General features: G+C 54.7%; 6 protein-coding genes across 6 annotated transcripts; 1 reads left to right on the top strand and 5 right to left on the bottom strand.

Annotated features, from left to right (window-relative positions):
* Positions 1-1,098: 1,098 nt before the first annotated feature.
* Positions 1,099-1,682, bottom strand: CkaCkLH20_07378 (uncharacterized protein; the record flags this gene model as incomplete). The annotated part of the gene is made up of 2 exons (XM_038890095.1): positions 1,099-1,543; positions 1,597-1,682. 2 exons carry the CDS (start codon positions 1,680-1,682, stop codon positions 1,099-1,101), a joined length of 531 nt encoding a protein of 176 aa, XP_038744573.1.
* A 4,193-nt stretch (positions 1,683-5,875) lies between these two features.
* On the top strand, positions 5,876-8,606 carry CkaCkLH20_07377 (uncharacterized protein; the record flags this gene model as incomplete). Its single annotated transcript, XM_038890094.1, has 7 exons — positions 5,876-5,980; positions 6,039-6,296; positions 6,355-6,969; positions 7,020-7,157; positions 7,208-7,341; positions 8,209-8,395; positions 8,460-8,606. The coding sequence occupies 7 exons, from the start codon at positions 5,876-5,878 to the stop codon at positions 8,604-8,606; spliced, it is 1,584 nt and encodes a 527-aa protein (XP_038744572.1).
* Positions 8,607-9,619: 1,013 nt separating this feature from the next.
* On the bottom strand, positions 9,620-11,095 carry CkaCkLH20_07376 (uncharacterized protein; the record flags this gene model as incomplete). The annotated part of the gene is made up of 1 exon (XM_038890093.1): positions 9,620-11,095. The coding sequence occupies one exon, from the start codon at positions 11,093-11,095 to the stop codon at positions 9,620-9,622; it is 1,476 nt and encodes a 491-aa protein (XP_038744571.1).
* A 720-nt stretch (positions 11,096-11,815) lies between these two features.
* CkaCkLH20_07375 (uncharacterized protein) lies at positions 11,816-12,808 on the bottom strand (the record flags this gene model as incomplete). Its single annotated transcript, XM_038890092.1, has 1 exon — positions 11,816-12,808. The coding sequence occupies one exon, from the start codon at positions 12,806-12,808 to the stop codon at positions 11,816-11,818; it is 993 nt and encodes a 330-aa protein (XP_038744570.1).
* A 1,614-nt stretch (positions 12,809-14,422) lies between these two features.
* Positions 14,423-15,571, bottom strand: CkaCkLH20_07374 (uncharacterized protein; the record flags this gene model as incomplete). The annotated part of the gene is made up of 1 exon (XM_038890091.1): positions 14,423-15,571. One exon carries the CDS (start codon positions 15,569-15,571, stop codon positions 14,423-14,425), a length of 1,149 nt encoding a protein of 382 aa, XP_038744569.1.
* A 2,753-nt stretch (positions 15,572-18,324) lies between these two features.
* Positions 18,325-19,966, bottom strand: CkaCkLH20_07373 (putative serine carboxypeptidase; the record flags this gene model as incomplete). Its single annotated transcript, XM_038890090.1, has 3 exons — positions 18,325-19,544; positions 19,598-19,681; positions 19,738-19,966. The coding sequence occupies 3 exons, from the start codon at positions 19,964-19,966 to the stop codon at positions 18,325-18,327; spliced, it is 1,533 nt and encodes a 510-aa protein (XP_038744568.1).
* Positions 19,967-20,580: the final 614 nt, after the last annotated feature.

Below are 20,580 nucleotides of genomic sequence, written 5' to 3'. Positions count from 1 at the left end.
AGGGTTTTCGAAGACAAAATGCAGCCCACAAGGCTGTTGAGAAAGGATTGAAGATGAGGTCTTTTAAGAATGACACGCTGCTGACTATGAGCAATGCTTATTAGAGTAGTGTTTCCCATGCTGAATTTGAAAGTTTATTCACCCAAGACCAGAATGTTCGCTTCATGTGCTTCCACCAATGCTAGGGAACTTTGCTCTCGGAGCAGCTTTTCGGAGCAGCTTTCTGGGTGCCAAGGTACATGTCTGCCCTTACATGAGCGGAGAACATGGGCAAATTCGCATACGTATAACCAAATTTGACACGAGATACCTAAACCGGACGAGCTTTGAGTGAGTAATTACCCAACGACAGAATCAGGCTGCGTCCCCAGCCACCCCCACCTGGCACCAACTCGTCTTGTGACCGCAGCCCGAGCAAGCCATACATGTAATTATCCTGCTGTTGGTTGGTTCTGTATGTTATCTGAGGTGCGCCCGACTCACAATTACAGGGCTCTCATTTACATTGGTTCCATCTACCGGGAAAGAGCTAAAAATAGTTCGCCTGTTGGCATTGTTATTCAACCAGACTACACCACGCTACGGTTATTCCTGGTTGAATACTTGTGCAATAGCCACAGGCACTAAGGGCAATGATAGAGCTACTGTCATTAAGGATAGGCATAGAGATAGCGAGGAGTATTTGCAAGGGAAAAACTACCATGGAGGACTGTAACTTCGCGGATGAGGCATGGAGACTCGTCTTGCAGGCTATCGCGCTCCGACAATTCAAGGCTTTGAAATACCGAAAACTACACATCAATCAGTTGGTAGTCTGAGTTTTCAATACTTGTCTTTTCTCTTTCTTCTTCCTTTGTCTGCCAATAGGTAGGGAAATTAGTCTGATAAGCTTCGGTGTTTATCCAGCATGAAAGGCGTACTTCACTCCAGATTCGCCAATAGCCACATTCGACCAAAATGCGCATGATTCAAATGCTTACTTATAGCCTCATCCTCTGCGAGTTTTCGTTGTATGTACTAGATATTGGAATATAGTGTGTACAAAGATAATTGGCTTCACGATTCTCATCACGTTGACGCGCTTCGCGGACACAAGACTCAGTAATCGTCTTGGTCGGGAAGTCTGTAGTACCACGCAACTCTCTGCAATCCAGCCCCAACATCCTGATGTAAGTTCCAGACTGAACAGTCGTCGTAGAACTTGAAGGAAAACTCGTAGGGTCCAAGGCGAGCCGGTAGCGTCGAAGTCAGGAACTCTCCAGAGTTGATACCCTGCGGACCCTCGGGACCCTTCTCTCCCGTCACGTTGGAGAGATGGTAAGGTCCGGCACCCGCAACGCTGTACTTTCCAATCTTGGCCCACTCGGAATCGGGAGAGGAGCTTGGGTTGCTCTGGTCCAGTCCCTGAGGCCTCAGGTCCGGTCGGGTAGTGTCGTTCGCTGTGACGAGTAACGCCGTGTAGCCGTTGGGTGTGAACAGAGACATGCCGGAGGGAACCGGGTAAGCCCAGTCGGCGGTGATGATATCACCAGACGTGGTGTTTCTGGGAGGGAATTGTCAGTAATCTGGATCGTGTCTGATAGGGGTAAGTCTCACACGAGAGTCGAGTTGATGAACCCCCAAGCCCCGACGAAACACTTCATTGCCGTCTTGACCGGCGATACCGTACATTGCTTCGTCATTTTGAAAGTTGTTTCGATGGATTCTGAATACGAGATGGTCGTTCACGTTGTATTTGAAAAGACAGATGGGGGTTAACGGGCATTAAGTAGTCGCGCGCAAGCACCTTTAAATCAGCTACATCGTATTCTCGGTCCTGCATCCTCCTCGTCTTTGCTCTGAGGCATAATAGTCGGGATTAGAGGCTAGCGCAACACATGGACAATTTGTTCCTAACATTGCAACTTTGAACAGCTTAATTGAGTGTATTCTCGGAGCTTCGTTGCCATGGCTTGATACGGGCTTAGTGCTCAGCCACTCCAACAGTCGAGCGGGACTCCATGCCGTAAGGCTGGAAGGATCGGCTGCTTTACCAAGTCAGGGAAAAGCCCGAAGGAGAGGGAAGAGGTGCACGGATCCAAGTATTCCTCTGACAACTATCAACATGATATTTGGTGGCTTGTTCTATGTTTTACCACTTATTTAGCGCCTCTTGTTGCCGCCTCAATGGCTTGCCCCTCTCATCCGGCTCAGCTTCGATCGCAGAAGCATTCAACGCAAGGGTTCCTCATTCTCCAAGCCACCCATGAGGCCGACCACCCTCAGCAACTCGTTCCCAGGCCCCAGCCAGGAAAATGCGTAAACGTGGAAACCCCGTGGAAGACAGCAAAATCCTCCGACACTCGTTGATCAACCGGGCACCACTTTTAGGACTCTTCAAGGCGCCTACCCCCGTGATGTGCACATTCGAACTACCCTTTTCCAGCCACGTATCGATGTCGCGATCGTCTTGCAACAAGTCGATTCTGGTCGGACGATCCTTCTCAGGAGCGCCGGGGTTCGGTGACGACGTATCGTTCTCCTTTGCTTCGGCGAGCTGATCGAACGCCCAGATGTACAGCGTGGGGATTAGTAGACAAAACGGGTCATCGCACCCGAAGTAATGTTTGTTTCGAATTAGCTTGAAAGCGGCAGCAGCGTGCCAAAGACATCTTCGAGCGGCCGTTGGGTTGTTTCTCATCCAAGAGCGCAAGTATTCTCTCGCAGCTTCGATTTGCGCTTCCGTCACCTGCCAACCCGAGAACTCGTATAGCTTTCGAAGTGGGACGAGCCGTAAGATCGACAGGATGTGGTAGTACTTCATCAGGGAGCACTGGCTGTCTCCTCCTGCAGTGGCCAGTTTTCTCATTGATTCAAAGGCATCGCTGACGGAAGCTGCAGCGGTTGCGAGGAGGGAATCCGCTACGGGATTGTTCTCGACTGCACCTTGCCCAAGTGAGGTTCCAGTGACCAAGAACTTCCACAATGGGCACGAGAGTTGGTAACGGACGAATTCTTCTTCGGCGTGGAGGCTGAGCATGTACATTTCTCGGGCGAAGACGCACATTTTCGAAGCAGCATTCGGCTCGTTTAGTAGGTCAAGACTGATGGGCCCCGAGACTGAGACATCGTCAGTAAACTTTGCAGAGGGTTGAAGACAGAGGGAAAGTACAACCAACCTCGGGTTGATCGGCGTTGATTTTGCCAGCTCGCGCTATCTCGGCACCTCCACATATTCTCGGGTGAAGGAAACCTATCGGCTAATTCGTGAAGCTTGAATATTGGCGGTAGGCCCATGAAAGCGAGCTGTATACATTCTAATTCTGAACAAGCTGTCAGCGATGAAAACGTTCTCAAGAAGTTTAACCTACTGAATAGAGAATGGATCAGTCGAATTCTAGACTCGGAGGCAAGCCATGTCCTCCATTCCTTGTCCTGTGTAGAGAGCGTTATATCGCTAGTGCAATCCCATGAGGAACTCGCTATGTAGCGACACATGGAGGCTAATTGGCACCTATCCCACTGTGCCTTGATCGAACCTTTTTGGGAGCCTGAAAATTGCAAACTGACCATGCCGAGAAGTGTGCTCTGCACGAACTGAAAGGTTGGCATTTGATTCGGCTCGGGTTTCTGACATGTTCTAGTAAAAGGTACTTCAACTATGAATAGGAGTTAACAACTTACATAGGTCGTCAGGGCTTGCTGCAAAAGTTCTTGGAGACCTTCGTAGTATTGCTCTGCACTAGCAAATGAAGAGTACTGTGAGCCTACGGCCGCCATGGCCAGTAACACGATCCATGATTCGTCGCCATTCTCTAACATCGTGGGGTGGATGCATGGGAACTGAGCATCGAAATGCTCGTAATAGAGTTGGACGAAGGTATGAATTACCCTCAACTCCGGAAAACCTCCATTGCTGGTTCTGTGCTGTGACTCGAAATAGCGGACAATGTGTTCGTAGGCGATTCGGCTGACTTCCCTGACGTGACAGAAGTCTTCTGCCAACAGAACATTTTCATCGTCTTGCTGCAACGGCGGGAAGATGGAGGGCGTATGAGACGCTGAGAAGGTCGGGTATGAACTGTTCCTCGAGTTGGACGAAGGGGCCGTGACATTGCTGGTCCCCCTGACCACATGTGATGATGAGTTTGGCCCATACGACTGTGTCCCACCACTCGAACCTGGAACGGGTATCGGAGGCTTGGGAATTCCTGGGTCAAAATCGTCATAAGTGTACGTCCAAAGAAGGGACGAATGATTCAGAGAAAGGCCAGGATCAATTAGAAGCGGGTTGAAAACGTCAAAATATGCCCCAGATCCCGGCGTCTCGAGGAACTCGTTCCCACCCGAGTTGATCGCATTTACATCGGGCATGGAGATATTCTCGGCCATCGGACTTGCTCTTGGGCCGCCAATCGTGTTTGAGGTGATTGCCGTGTTCGGGTCAGGATTCTGGGGTAACGGAGTGGCGAAAGACCGTTCCCCACCGGCCAGTGCCGGTGTCTCGTCGTCATGTTGGCCGGTGGGATATGCGGTGACGGCAACCCCATCGGACGGGTAGAGACAGTCAATGCCCTTGTTTTCGCACGAACGGCAGGGGTTCTCTTTTGAGCAACGCTGTTTCGCTCTCGAGCATGCCAGGCAGGCTTGCGGCTTCTTCCCCGGCCGCCTTGGCGACGAACTGCCGCTTGAGGCTTGCTCATGGGTAGTTTGGTGCCGGGTGAGTACGTCTCTATAGGAATTTCCGTGAGCGAGGTTTCTAAAGGAGATTATTGTTCACTCACTTTCGCGAAAATGCCTTTGAGCAGAAACTGCACTTGTAGGGCTTCGAGCCTAAGTGTCGTCGAAGATGACGGTCAAGATGTTCCTTTCTCTTGAAAGCTTCATCGCAGTATCTGCATCGTAGCCCCCGCACGCCGTTATTCATCTTGTAAAAAGAGCTGGGGCAAACCAACCGGTATGCGGGATGTGGTGGTGGAGGTGTAAGAGTATGCCGTCTTCTCTCAAATGTCCGACATTTCGGGCTGTCTCGAATCACTAAGCGGCCCCACTTCCTTCCCGTCGTCCCGGCCGATCATTACTCGGTCTAATCTGTGCAGTTATTTCTCGCGGTGTATCGTTTCTGCGCACTTCACGATGCATGAAGCAGATAGACCATCCAGTTATTTGCCCGCAGCCTGCAGAAAGACCTAGGTGTCCACGCGTCATCGGAACTCGTCCATCTCGTGTTTCGCATGCCAGTCATCATTTTGACAGCACCTACCGTGCTTAGCCCAATCACAAACGGGATGAATCTTGCATATTCACCAATGAATCATTTTCCCGGGGCAGTTCGGCAGATGTTGTGGAGGTGGGGATCCCGTTCCGGGGGGTTTAGCTGCGGTCCCCCATCGGGATGGCGGGGCCTGGAGTCGTGTAAGTGCCGACTCTCGCGCGGACGCCGAACCCCACGATATCCTTAGGTCATCCCATCGTCGGCCTTGACTCCCGAACACTGAGTTCTTGAGTTTCGTTCGAGTATATAGGTCTTCATACTCTTTCTGTTGTCAAATATGGACGCTACTCGGCCAAGAGCTTTGTCTGGTGCATTGAATCCAGGTCTTGCAAAATGATTCTACCAATTCATGCCCTCGAAGGGTCGTCGTTGACGCCAGTATGGTGGATCGTTCCTATCTCGTTGGTGGTATTCGTATCCTATCGTGTCCTCAGAGCTCTTTTAGATCCTCTTCGAAGCATTCCCGGCCCTCTACTTGCGAGATTTACTCGGTTGTGGCTTTTCCGCCAGTACACCCGCGGCGATTATGAAAAGACGAATATTGACTTGCATCGGAAATACGGTATCTACGGAACATCACTACTTCTACATAATCATGAAGAAACCTTTGCTGATTATTACATGCACTCGACAGGACCAATCGTCCGTATCGCACCGGGACAGTACAGTGTCGACAGCCTCGATGCGGCGAAGACCATTTACGGTCACGGCAGTCACTTCAGAAAGGTAACTTCATCTTATGGACGAAACTTTGATAATCAGAACTAACCCAGTGACCTGCCAGAATGACTGGTATTCTGTCTGGGGAGACCCGAGCCTACGAAACCATTTCAGCGAGACGGACCCGAAAGCGCATGCGAACTCCCGCCGGCAGGTTTCGAGCGTATACTCCATGTCGAACATGGTATCATACGAGCCTTACGTCGATGAGTGCACCGAGATTCTGTCGCAGCGCTTCTCGGAGTTCTCTGCACAAGGGACCGTGATCGACCTGGGTCACTGGTTCCAATGCTACGCTTTTGATGTCATTGGCAAGATCACTGTAAGTGGGAAACCAGCAAGGCTGTAAGCCTATGGAAGATCGTGCTTACCATTGTTAGTTCTCAAGAAGATTTGGCTGTCTTGACGCTGGCGGAGACCCTCAGCACGTCATGAAGGAACTGGACGACTCCATCCAGCTCTCCAGCGCACTCGGCGTTTACCCATGGCTTTGGCCTCCTATCTTCAAACTCCTCCAGCAGCTAGGCAAAGGGAAAGAACCCAAGGGAACCGCTTTCGTGGTCAAATATGCGGCGGAACAGGTCACTGCCAGACAGCAGGAAGAGAAGCCCGCGGATGGACCCCAGGATTTCATCTCGAAGTTGGTGCAGGCTCAGAAAGAACGACCTGAAACGGTGACAAGCATCGCCATCCAGCTTGCCGGAGGTGCCAACATCGCAGCTGGATCAGACACCACGGCCATTTCCCTCAGCGGAATGATGTACAACCTCTGCAAGCATCCTCACGCGATGCAGCGACTTCGGAAGGAACTGGATGATGCCGCGGCGGATGGATCCATCTCGAACCCGATCACTTTCAGAGAGGCTCAGGCGCTGCCGTATCTCCAGGCTGTCATTAAGGAGAGTCTTCGGGTTCACCCGGCAACTGGGTTCACGATGCCCCGTGTTGTGCCGGAAGGCGGAAGGCAGCTTGCTGGAAGCTTCTTGCCTGAGGGTGTAAGTGTTGATGCTTGTTGAGTTGAACCAAAGCTGACCTCACGGCACAGACGGTTGTGGGTATCAACGCCTGGGTTGCCCACCACAACGAAGAGGTGTTCGGTCACGATGCAGCGCAGTTCCGACCGGAACGATGGATTGACTCATCCAAAGAGCAGAAGAGTGCAATGGAGTCATACTTCTTCACCGTAAGTAAAATGGAAGATGCGCATCGGAGCTCGAGCTAATCATGCCCTAGTTCGGCCAAGGGTCCCGTACCTGCATCGGCAAGAACATCAGCTTGTTGGAGGTGTCAAAGGCAATTCCTCGAATGATTCAGGAATTCGATTTCATTTTGGAGAAGGAGGATGACTGGCACTGCACCAACTACTGGTTTGTCAAGCCTCGCGACTTTCATGTTGTGGTAAAGAAGAGAGGCTCGTGGTGATGAAGTTGGTTTTGGAATGCAACATTGAAGACGGTGATGAGATTGTGGAAAGGTGGTCTTATTAGCTGCAAGGAAGAAACGAAGCTGAGGGGGAGGAATTGGCATTGGGAAAGGCACTGTACGTTATTGCAGACGATATCTTCGCATACCTAAGTCGGGAGAATCTATTGAAAATGTTGATATCCGAGAACTCACGCGATTGAAGACTCACCTATTAGTGTCCTGCGATGAGCGAAATGGCCGACGTACCAGTCGCGAAGGCGACAATTGAACGTGCAAGACAACACCGAATTGCCTTCCACAGAAACATCGTGACATACATCTGAAAAGCCTCACTTCCCACGATGCCGATAACGGCCGAGACATGGCCCTTGACGGCTGCCGTGGCTTGGGCCTGTCGTCATCGGCCAACCTTCTCACCTGCACGGATTCAAGGCGGGCGGGCCAGCCCACAGTCCCTTCGTTCGTGATTGTGTCAGAAAACCAGGACACAGAGGTGGGAATCATTCCAGAAAAAGGTTCTGGGCCCGTAGACCAACATCATTGCGCGCTGGAATGGCAATGGGTCAGCCAAATAGGTCGGGGCATTTGCTCCGGAGCAGATCTGAGGTCCGATCTGACATCGCGGGGCGGGGACGATCATCAATGACCCCACCACTAATGACGTCTGGAGGCAGGTACCCGGGGAGGCACTTGCGCATTCCCAACATGACGTCAAATCGAGATCAGAGCTAAAAGCTCTTTCAGCCTCTTTCATCACTTTTAAATAAAGCTTCTCAGACTGTTTCTGCTTAACCGCTGTCCTTCTCCAGCAACAACCACCACTCTCACAAGACAATCACCAACGAACAGCTTCTTGAAGCATCACGAAACCAGTTCAATCTCCAACAAATCACACTCTTACAACCAACCATCAACATGCCTCGCGACGGATCTGGTGCCTCTGACAACGCCGTTGAGGCCGGCCACGACATCGTGCACGGTGCTGGCGTCGAGAAGGTGAGCTCTCACTCCTCCCGCCCCCGACAATCTCTTGATGAACCTATCGTCTAACGCATCCCAGTCCGACCACGTCGACCGCGCCGACAAGACCGCCCCCATGCCCGAGAAGGAGGAGGGTCTCGCCATCAAGGACCTGCCTGCCTCCGGAGGCACCAGCCAGGGCCTTGCCAAGGGCGACAACGTCGGCCAGGGAGGCCGCAGCAGCTAAGCACACATGTACGAACATTTCACACCAACGGCGTTGGATGGGAGCGATTCGGGATTGGAGAGAGGATGATACATGTCACCAGTCAGGCGACTTGTCTTGAACGATTGGACAGTGCCTAGGTGGCGACTACATGAGGTAGTCTAATGACAAATGAATCAATTAATACTGATATCTTCATCAAAATCTCATGCTATTTGAACGTGAATATGCGATGTCGTCGACGAGAGTATTACCATGCCGCGATGTATTATGGTGCCGTCATACTGCTTCGTTGAGAAAACAGGGAGCTCACACGATCGATCAACACCACTTGCTCCAGACACATCGCCATACGTGCGATCATGTAACCTCTCGTGCGTTCAACAAAACCGTCCTCGTCATCGGACCCATGATGTTGCGCAAGAATGGATAGATACCAAGGATGGCGTACACTGACAAATCGTAAGCTTTAAGATCCTCATACGAATCCCGTCATGAACTCACAATTGACGACCGTCTCCCATGAGAACCAGCACATCGCCAGGCAGAAGCAAATCTTCGGGAACTCGATTACCCCGCAGATCATGAGCGCCACCCCGATGACCTCATCCCATTGCAAGCTGTTCATGAGGTCGGGCTAGAGGCTTCGAAATGGTCGATTCAAGTGGCTCTGAATGCTCACATTCGCGAAGTTGGATAGATGGTCTGGTGTGGGTTCGACGTTGCTGAGCCGCAGAGGTTGATGATGGCTGAAGACGTATAACGGCGGGAGGCATGTTTCAAAGCCCAACTGCTCATCAGACGAACTCAAAGAAACTTTGTCTCACCATCCACTCCCAACGGCACAAAAGTCTTTGATGTGCAATACAAGACAGAGTCACTCATCGGAAATAGTTTTTGTCAATAGCGTAGAAAACGTCTCATAATCCGAGATCTATCTGATCCATTCATCATACCGCAAATCCAGCGGTGCCACGCCCCTTTTATCTATCCTCTCATAAAACAAGAAAAACCACCCAGCCGCAAAATCCACCTCAAGCCTCGAAAACAAGAACAACACCGTCGTCGCCGGCAGTAACAACCCTCTCGCCCGTCTCGCCCTGTACGAAACCAAGCACACCGCCGCCCTCGCCATCACCGCGGTGTCCCCTCCACTCCTTCACGAGTCCCGCGTCCTGCGCCCTCAGATCCCACCTCCTCACGACGCCGTCCATGCCGCAACTCGTCAACAGCCACGTGTTCTTGACGAACTCCACCTTGACGACGCTGAAGTCCTCGTGCGCGCCCGGCAGGTTCCTCCTCACGGCGAACCTCCGCCCCGCGTCGAACACCGCGATGCTGCCGTCCACGGACCCCGCGGCGAGCAGCGTCGACGTCTGACCGGGCCCTCCCGCGGCGGTGGTGAAGCTCAGCGTCTCGATGCCGTCCGACGCCGTCTGCAGCGCCGCCAGGATCTGTCCTCCCGCCGCGACGTCCGCCGTCGTCTTGCTCTTGCCCCCCTTGCCGGGCTGCGCGCTGCTCGCGAGCCTCGGCAGGCTGACGATGCGGATCGCGCCGCCCGCGCCGCCGACCGCGACGAGCGCGCCCTTGGGGTCCACCGCGACGCTGTACAGGCCGCCCTCGACCTCGAACCGCTGGTCCTCCGCCGTCATGCTGACCGTCGTCTGGCCGTTGCTCTCGACCAGGCCCTTGGCGCCGGCCTCGCCCCAGACGTCCCACACGTACAGGCTCGAGTCCTCGGCGACGGTGCAGAGGAGGTTGCCGTCGGGGGTCCAGGCGCCGGCGGTGCAGGGGGCCTGGTGGAGCCAGTAGGTCTGGACGAGCTGGAGGCAGTTGGCGGGGTCGCCGCCGCCGGCGGCGATGTCGATGGTGTAGACCCAGACGGAGTTGTCGCTGGCGCCGAGGGCGATGGTGTTGGGGTACTGGGGGTTCGGGCAGGGCGCGATCCAGTTGATCTCGGGGACCTCCTGCGCCTCGGCGATGAACTTCATCTGGACGCTCGCGGCCTCGGCGGTCGGGGAGCCGACGCGGACGGCGTGGACGCGGAGCTTGCCGTCCATGCCGCCCGAGACGAGGAAGTCGCCCTTGGGCAGGGTGAAGGACATGGCGTTGATGCTGTCGGCGTGGCCGTCGATCGGGAGGATGGCGTCGAGCTGGGTGGTCTGCGGGGTGTTGTCGCCGGAGAAGGAGGCGGGGAGGACGGGGCGGGAGGCGGCGGCGGCGGTGGAGATGAGGTAGCCCTTTCCGGGGGCGTCGTCGGAGTCGCCTTCGGAGCCGCCTGTTGCGATGATGGTCGGGTGGACGGGGTGCTGGGCGATGGCGAAGACGGAGTCCTTGTGGGCGTCGAAGTAGGCGACGGAGTCGTTCTGGAGGTTGACTTCGACGTTCTCGTCGTCGTCCGAGTCCATGGCGACGTCGTCGTTGTCCATGTTCACCTCCTCACCGACATCGTCGGCGCCGAGCAACTCGGGCTCGTCATGGTCGTCGTTGTGCTCGTTGTGGGAAGACATTTTTCCTGGGTATTTCTTATTCCTTCGTGGGTTTCGGTGATTCGCGCTTCGAAGGGCGATGCGCTTGCGAGCTCTGAGAGAGCAGTCTCGTATGCGCTGGGTATCGGGGTATTAAAAGGAAGCGCAGACGTAAAAGGGCGATGTTTATTAATGTGTCGAGGAAGTTCTGCGTGCTTGATAAGCAGGACCTGCAGCGACGCAAATGAATTTTTTGCAGCTTGGATGGCGGGGTGGCGGGGTAATTACAGAACCTGCCCAAGAAGCGCAGGCGGTGAGAGCTCGGAGGTGCTGTGGAGCACCGGTCGGGGAGATGCTGCCCCGGTTCGTCGGCGACACGGCGCTTGGCCGGCATGACTGTCCGCCGATGCATTACTAGTGGGTAGATTTCGTGACTCAACATCGCGTGCTCACTACGCAGGCTATAGGTTTTATTATGTTCCCTTAGAAACAGATGCAAGCACAAGTGACCTAATTGGGACAGCCCGCGAGGGAATAATACCACAAGCGAGCTGGATTGCAAATATCTTCCAATTTCATGCTTACATCTATGCATTTGGTATTCTGAAGTATCCAAAAAGCTCGTTTATGACCGAGGTATCAACAAATACTCCGCGCACTTCTTTGCTCGCTGCTCTCCGATACGCCCTCTGATGCCGCCGAAGCAATATACTCCGCCAAACCCAAATTCGCCAACCCTGATTATATCCCCCCGCCCCTCAACTACCTTCCACCTCCATCCAACTCCGCAGGCGCATCTCCAACGGGCAACTCAGCAGGGGCAGCCGGCGTCGAATGAGGATACCCCTTAAACTGCTGTCCCGCCGCGCCCGGCTGCCCAGGCTGCAGCACCTTATCGTTCTGGTAATACCCAGCGACACTCCCTCCCGCCATCTCGCTCGGCGCATAGTTGCTGCCCTGGTAGTTGGTACTGTTCGGGTAGGCGTACGCGTTCTGCTGCGACGGGGATTGTCCGGGCTGCTGTTGCTGCACGCCGGCATAGGCGTGCTTCCTCTTGCGCCACCACAAAAACAGCCCCAGTAGAGCAGCGATGACCACGACGGGCACGACCACCGCCACGGCGACGATTCCGCCGGTTGAAAGTCCGCTGCTGGACGAGCTGTCGTTGCCGCTGCTGCTGCCGCTGTCACCAGAGCTCGTGGCCCCCGCGGCATCTGTGCCAGTAGCGGTGGCGGATGCCGTGTTCGGCACGAGGTCGCTCGCCTCGTAGACCATCCTGATCCCGTACGCGTTGATACCGTCTCGATTGCTCATCGTCGCCGCGCTCTTCGTCGTGCTTCCGCCGTCGACAACAGTGAACTCGACAACCGTAGCCGGACCCGCCATCCACGTACAGAACTGTGTCTCCCATCTATCGGACAAGGTCAGGTCGTCCTCCACACACGACAACGTGATATCCCCGCGGGCAGGACAGCAGGTTACCGTGGTCACGGATCGGACGCCGTTGTTTCTGGAGCACTGCGGTTGGGCGGTATATCCCGTCGGGCAGGCGGTGCCTGGGGAGTAGAAGGCGGTGCTGGCACCGTTGAACTTGTTGGGAAGGCATGCTGGGTCGTTGTCAAAGGCGAAGACGCTGTTCGTCCAGTAGACTCCGGAGCAGGATGACGGAGGGTCGAAGTTGGCTGTCGGGAGAGGGTTCTCGGGAAACGTTGAGGCGACGAAGCGCGTTTTCGACGTGGATGATGCCGTCGCCATTGCGGATGCGATCCAGTTCACCACTCGCAGATGGACTCGGCAAGTGTCTTCCCGGTAGTTGGAAGGGACTTTGGGAACCTCGTCTGGGGAACCCTGGGCCGGTGATGGATCTTGTGTAACGAGGCACAGGAGTTTGTTTTGTGGATATGATCGTGATTGAACGACAGGCTGCGTGAGATGCGAGTTAGAAACGTCAGTCAGCAAAGCATCTGATATTAGGGTGCAGGAACAAAAAGAAGAGAAACGAAAGAAACAAGAAGGCAGTGGAAATTGGTTTGAATGGGACGTGGAAAAACGCTTAAGTCTGGTTTTGGTGAATCCTTCGCCCGATTAGTTCTATCTGGACCCCCCCTTGATCCTGCCGGTACTCCCGCCAACCACTCGCGCCGAGTCAAATCCAATGGCGATCCCAAGTTTGAGAGGGAAAAAAGTGGTGGCCATGGGGCCCGTCGAAGTCAGACACCAAACAGCATCCTCGACTATTCGTAACAAGTGACGCTAAGGAAGGATGTGGCCAAGCCCTCAGTCGAATCCTTCGGCAGGGGGAAAAGCTGCCAACGGCCGTCTCTGCATCCAGATGACACTCGTTGAGCTTAGTATGTAGTAGAGCTGCAGCACATATTCTCATGAAGCTTGCCATACACCTGACGACAAGTTGAAAGGAGAAGTGGATGTAAGACAATTCGGCTCGTCTCCCCTGTGGATTCCTCTACAACGGTGCTAGCTCTCACATATCGCTGCCTAATTAGTGGCTCTTTGCGCGATCTAGCGTGACTCGAAATGAAGGGATGTGTCCAGCCCTTTGCATTTCCAGATTCAAGTTGAAAGCTCAGTCTGATGAGCGTGGGCAGAAGTGCAGGACGACTGGTGTGAGACTGCGGCAGGCGCTTGCGATGACGGAGATGGCTGTGCGATGGCTCGACTGCTTCGGATGTCCATGGCTTCGGTTAGGGTCTCCGTGGCTGAGTGGACACTGACAATACCTTGTGCTTTGATGGCCACTGGCGAGATGATGTCTCCAAACCAAGGTGAAAGGGGAATGGTTGAGGAATGGTGCCTCGACGAAGAAAAAAACGACACAGGTCGGTGTCTGGCAGATGTGAAAGTCGCGGGAACGAGGTGCTCCCACGCAGTTCGAGAGTCGAAACTGGTACTCGCTACAAGCTTCTGACGAAGCTTAGCTTTTCCTAGACTCAGCCACATCCCTCGACAGCCTAGCAAGGCTCAGGTCCTTTGGTGCTGATGGTGAGACGGATAGACGGCACCGCGGCAGATCATCCAAACGGAGTTTTGATTGCCAGTCAAATGTTTTGGGCTTCGTGGCGGAGCAGCCGCCGCAAGCTCGAATTTCACGGTTTGGTTTCTGTAAAACGAGAGTGGCTTCGCTCATTAGTCGTTCGATTAGGCGAGGAAGCCTTGGATGATATCTGTAGATGAATAGAAATGTTGCGCACGATGTGGCGTGAGTATAGTATAATAATGTTCCCAGGTCAGTTACTGGGCCGTCCTAGATGGGCACGCCACCCCGAACGCCGCGCCGTTTTGTAAAAGATGCCGATTAATCCATTCATGCTCAGATCCCAATTACCCCTTATAAGCTCTGTCCTTCTTCCATCATTTGAGAGGGCCGACGCCCATCATCTTTTGTTCGTCAATATGCTGTCCCGAAGCCGTGTGAGTTGGTCGGTCTTCAGCCAATTCCGTCGGCACGGGGGCCGGCAACTCCGACGTGAACGCCTGTGCGCTCGCCGGAGTTTCCTCCGCTACCCCGGGCGGCTTGTACCCGGCAAAACTTGTGTATGCTCCGTTGTGCCCGTACTGCTGAGTATAGGGAGCGCTGGGTGAATGCTGTTGACTGGAAGGCGCGACTGTCGAGGACTGATACGTGGATGGGAAAGATTGCGTGGAGGGCATTGTCTGCATCGGCTGATGCTGATGCTGTTGGTAACCTTGCTGATACTGCTGCATCGAGGGTGCCTCATGAACTGGGCCTTGTTGATGGTTTCCGGGAGGCATACCGGACGCGCTGGGGTTTCCGGCTTCGTTTACGCGATTGTATTTCGAAGCCTGTCGTTTCCTCCACCACCAAAAGAGAGCCCCGCCAATCAGCGCGAGAACAACTACTGGCACAACAGCAGCGATGGCGATGGATGCTCCCGTAGACAATGCCGGCGCGTTGGTTTCTTGAGGCACGGTGACGTTCCCCGTGCTCGTCGCCGAGACCGTCGCTGTCGCTGTCGCAGCGAGATCGGTTGACTGATAAACCATACGAACGCCGTACGCGTTGACGCCTCCGGGGGAAGTCACATATTCCTGCTGCGTCCATGTGCTCGTACCAGCAGTGTGGACGATGTCGATGCGCGTGGCTTCTGGAGCGATCCAAGTGCAGAACAGATCGACCCATTGGCCGGAAAGAGTGGCTGGGTCGAGGGCCGAGAGGATAATGTCGCTGCGGGTTGGACAGCAAGTGACCGTCGTAATGCTGTGAACGCCCTTGTTATCGACTCTGGCCGTCATGTACCCTTCCGGGCAGACGTAACCCGGAGAATAATAAGCCGTCTCCTGCTTCGAATGGCTCTCGGGTAGACAGTTCTCCTGCGGGTCGATCATGTAGATATTACCATTGTAGATAGCATCGCAGTAGGTTGGCCGGACAAATTGTGTCGTTAGCGGTCTAAAGGGAAAGCTGGAGATGATGACGCTGCTGTAGGTGTTTGTCGATGTCGCCGACGTCGCCGACGTGCTTGTCGCGGTGGCCGCCATGGCGGACGACAGCCGTGAAGGATCGCGGGGGCCGGGGAGCAGACACAGAATAAACCGGGCCCGATACGGGGACGGCGTCGAAGACGCTAAGACCAGATGGAACGATCGAATACAACTAGTGTCTGGACTTTGCTTTCGTTCGGATCAGACAGGTATCTGGTTGAAACCAACGCCGTGGTGTGCCTGGGACGCGGGCGGGAGGATCGCTGTACCCAACCAGTGGCAGTCGACTTGTTTTTGGTAGTTTCTGGGACGACGTTTGGGAGATTGAAAGTGGGAGGAAGGACAGACAATCTTTGGGATGTGAAGAGAAGCGGGGGCCGGCTGCAAGAAATGGAACCAAGTCTCGCTTCTCTTTCGATGCCGACGTGCCTTACGGGTCCTGTGTTCTCGCAGCTGACGCTGACGGCCAGCAGAGAAGAACCGACAGGACACCAGGGGGCCATCGGGGAATCAGTGCCATTAAAGGGGCCCAGAACAAACCAGGGCAGTGGGTTTCGGGGACCTGACCAGGGTGGGATGATGGGGATGCTGGAGTCGAAGCGTCCCAAAAATGATGGTGGTGTTGCAGTGAACCAATCTCTCGTTTTTCCCGAACTCGGCGTGTTGTTTTTTGGTGAACTCCCAATTTGGCGTCGTCGAGATGGTCTGCGTCAAGTCAAAAAGCCCTGGTCCTTGCAAGCTGCGATGACGAGAGCGCGAAGCTCATCTTAAAACCTCAACGTGGGTGACTGGGCCGGACCCGGCAAACGAGTGGCTCCGGGGGTGATGCGTGTTGTCCGCGAGGTCTTGCTTCGACGACGGGTGAGATGGGATCGTCGATGAGACAAGGCATGGAGGAAATGGCCAGATTTCTTAACGCAGGCCGACACCAAAAGTTCCTCGTTCTGGCTGCTGTTGAAGGAATCCAGCCCATTCGACCCAATGGCACAGGCGCATCTGGGCAGGGCTGAATATGGGGGAACCATGGTCGAAGGATTTGCTGGGCTGCATGACAGCGGCGAAGACGGGACGGTCCAATGGCTGGCGGGAACGTTTGGATGGATGGATGATGGATGGCTGCCGGTCATGGATGCTCACCCGTCTTGATGAGCGTCGATGTACGGATGTCTGTCTGACTTTGCTGTTCTTCAGCAGGAATGGCCATTGCGGGAAGACCGTTTTGTCGACGAGGAATGTCTGCCGTTATGGAATGAGTGCCATGGCGAACCGTTTGATCTCGTCTTGCGCATACGCGAGCGCCATCTCATGGCTCGTGTAACGCGAAATGGTGCCGCCAAATTGACTTTATGGCTCCGTGGTGCTGGGGGATGCCGGCTAGCTGGTGGAGGGAGGATCAATGGCATGAGATGAACCAGAACCACTGATTTGATGTATCCGTAGATTCGCGAGCCAACAGCTTCGACGCTTGGTGGTCGGCATTTGGCTTTGGAAGCTGATGGAACTAACGGTGTGAAAATTAAACGGAAGATTCAGGTTCCAAAAACGAGGTCGGACTTCGGACATCTACAAATTCAGCAGGAGATCGTCCCTCGTCGCTCCTGCCATTCATCACTTTCTCAGAAGCCACACAGGTACATACCTGCATGGCCCGTGCGTTCTCAACTCGTGGCAGGAGGCAGGAGCGGGACCGCAAGTCAAGGTTCCCGCTCCTTCCCAATCCTTCAGGACGAATTGCAACCACGACCCCTTTGCATTCTTGGTCATTTTGCTGTTCTTTTTAACGCCTCGATTGATTCCAAACCGGTTCTCTGCGGCCGTTCGCTGATTGGTAAACATCTGGGGTTCTCCTCGGCATTCGAAGACTCGCGATCACGTCAACCCAAGCCCCCTGTCGATTTCGGGGTCCATTCGAAAGCCAAGAAGTGAGCCTCCACTGAGGAGAGAGTGGACTACTGATCAATGATGAGATGAAGCCGGGTGCACCATCCGACGGTCTCGGCCGAGCACCGAGGCACTCGAAGAAGAAGACAATGCTGACGGCCCTCGAGTGATGCGGTCCTTTCAGCCTCTTGTTCTGCATCCTATCGAGACAAATTCCTGCGTCTTTCTTTGCAAATGACGGCGGCTCCACAGGGGATCCAAATGGAAATACGGATATGTACCAGCCCGGGCAGCTCGGAACGACCTCGATACTTCTCATTGTCAAGAGTATCTCACAACTCACATTTCAACCCTATTCTGTGGAGGATATTCCGACTCGTCGAGGATGAGTGGGGGACCGCTTGTTCGGCACCCCTTTCGGGCTGTTCGGTAACCCCTCCGCCACACGGTATTCGAGCCACACCTAGCAGTGACAGACTATTGATACTGGATGAGAATGGTACTATGGGTATGTTCTCTATATCAGTACTTAACGCATACGCGCAGTGAGCATGCGTAATAAGAGAATTCACATAGGTACTGTAATGAGAGCATTCACGTAGGTACTCTCATACCGTTTAATATACGTATGCCCTCAAAGCGAGCAGTTACAACACATGAGTAGATGATCGTCAATCATCTTTCATGAGTTGGCCTGCCTGTCATAAACTGATGTGGCAAGTCATGTCCACAGGTCCTGGGCTGCTACATCCCTCGTTCGATAATGCCTTGCGGAACGACATTATTTGAATTGGCAACACATATAACTGGCAGGTAAAGCCAGCGTAACCACTCTGACTAACAATCATGGACCAACTAATACAATCCCGACCTACCTGATATCATTCTTCGAACACCCACTCGCTCACTTCCATCCACCAACATCTCACCTACAACTCCAAAGACCACTGCCCATCCTCCTGAACCCTCATCCCCCCCTTCGCAGCCTCCTCAAAGCTCCCAAACATCCACTTCCTCACCATCTCAAGCCCGACCTCAGGCTGGTCCAGAGGAACCATATGCCCAGACCCCTCCACCGTCACAAACGCGAACCGCGTCTCCCTGCCCCCCAACCTCTTCCTCACCTCCTTCCACCGTCCCGCCTTCACCACCTCTCCCCCCTTCGGCGCGAACCACGCCGCAAACTCCTTCGCGTTGAACTCCACCTGCCCGGCCCACGCCAGCCTCTCCGTCCACCGCACGTTGCCCGCCGTGTTGCACGCGAGATCCAGGTCCCCGTTGTAGATCAGCACGTCGACGCCCCGCTCGAGTATGTACCGCACCTCCGCCTCCGTGCTCAGGAACACGTCGCCCGCCTTCTCGAACGCGCGGTTGACCTCCATCGAGATGAGGCTGAACCCCTCCCTGGACACCGCCGCCGGCACCTCCAGCGCGCCCCAGACCGCGTCGCTCTTGACGTAGTCCTCGATCCCGTCCCCGGCCTTGTAGCAGATCGACTCCGTCTCGCACGGCGCCGTGATGTCGAACGGGTTCCGCCCGCCGGCCTTGACGTCGCGGTAGTACAGGTCGTCGACGTGCCTGAAACAGAAATCCCCCGCCGCGCCGCACACGATCGGGTCCGGGTACGCGTAGCACGCCCGCTGGAGGTACATGCACCGCGGCAGCGCCTCCGCCATGAGCGCGCACGTGCTCGCGTTGAAGACGGGCTCCGGCACGCCGGGCTTCGTGGTGCAGAGCGTCTCGTGGTAGCCCCAGGTGGTGTCGGCCGGGCTGACGAAGCCGTTGCCGATCATGACGGAGGCGAGCGGGATCTTGAAGCGCGGGGCGGGGACCTCGGTGTTGTACTTTACGATCTCGGCCGCGAGGGCCGGGATGTAGTGGCCGCCGTAGCTCTCGCCGACGATGTGGAAGGGGAGCTCGACGAGGTGCGGGAAGGCGGTGTAGAAGATGCGGAGGAAGACGTTCATGTCCTCGGCGGCGAGGGAGGACGTCGCGGGCTGCGGGACGTCCGGGTCGTGGTAGGAGAGGCCTGTGCCGGCGGGCTGGTCGATGAAGATCATGGACGAGTTGGAGTTCCAGGCGTAGGGGTTGTGAACGGTGCCTGTGCCGTCGGGGTTGATGAGGCAGGGCCCGAGTTCGAGCATCATTCCTGCGTCGTTTGTCAGTAACTGAGCCCGGTCGCGATGCACCGACGTGACTTACCCACGAGACCGCTGCCACCGGGTCCGCCTGTCATCCAAAGGCTGAGGGGGTCATTCTGCGGGTCGTTCAGACTCTCAAAGTACCCTGTCGCAGCTGTGTAAGTGTGCCGCAGAGATGTAGGTTCATCGTGAACGACTCACAGAAGAAGAGATGCTTGCCGCCGGTGTCCAGCCATCCAGTCCACTGCCGGGACCCCGCGGCGCAAATCTCGTCGCTCTGCTCCTTGATACGGATTGCATAGTGCGGGTGCTCAGAGAGCGATAAGGTGGCGTATTCCGGGGACTCGATGTCCGCCTGCGTCGCGACCGCCGATGTGAGTCGCGTGAGCAGAGCGAAGCCCGTTGCAGCGAGCGCTGCGAGACGTGCCATGTTTGCTAACCCTTCCCAATGGGTTCGGAATTCTTTCAATTCTCTGTCGGTGAGAGTTCAATTGAGGTCGAGCGCGCTCAATTGATTTCCAGCTGTTAAAGTGAGAGGAGGTTGAGATGAGGACATCAAGGTTCCGAGCCGCATGTTTTGTGACCGGGCGGTTGGCACGGCGTCCTGATCAGGAAGGCCGGTACGCCGGCCATGGAAAGAGTGGGGTCGATGGGATTCTAACCCCGGCCGACTTGGAGACGTCATGAACTCGAACAATCGTCGCAAAACACGCCTATCTTCATAACATGGAGTTGCATTTTGTTTTTGATGAGCTATCTCAACATCTCGATGGGTCGTCTGTCGAAATCTCGCAACTCTTGTTCACTCCCTACAAATCATCCAAGCCAGGATATTTATCATTCAACATTCACAGACATCGAGGACCGCCAAACCTAATCTTCAAATATGTATTTTCCGGCTCAATGCTATTTTTACCAGATAAATCAAATGACCCATGATGCAACCCGTATCTCCACGGTTGTTGAACTCCCGGTAGGTCCTTACGTGAACCCCCATAACCCCCGAACTATATGTGATATGTATACCCTGTTGAAATAGTAGAA

Source organism: Colletotrichum karsti (genome assembly GCF_011947395.1).
Source record: "Colletotrichum karsti strain CkLH20 chromosome Unknown Scaffold23, whole genome shotgun sequence".
Lineage (NCBI taxonomy): Eukaryota > Fungi > Ascomycota > Sordariomycetes > Glomerellales > Glomerellaceae > Colletotrichum > Colletotrichum karsti.
Note: the sequence above shows the minus strand (reverse complement) of the source record. Positions and strands in the feature narration are given on the sequence as shown.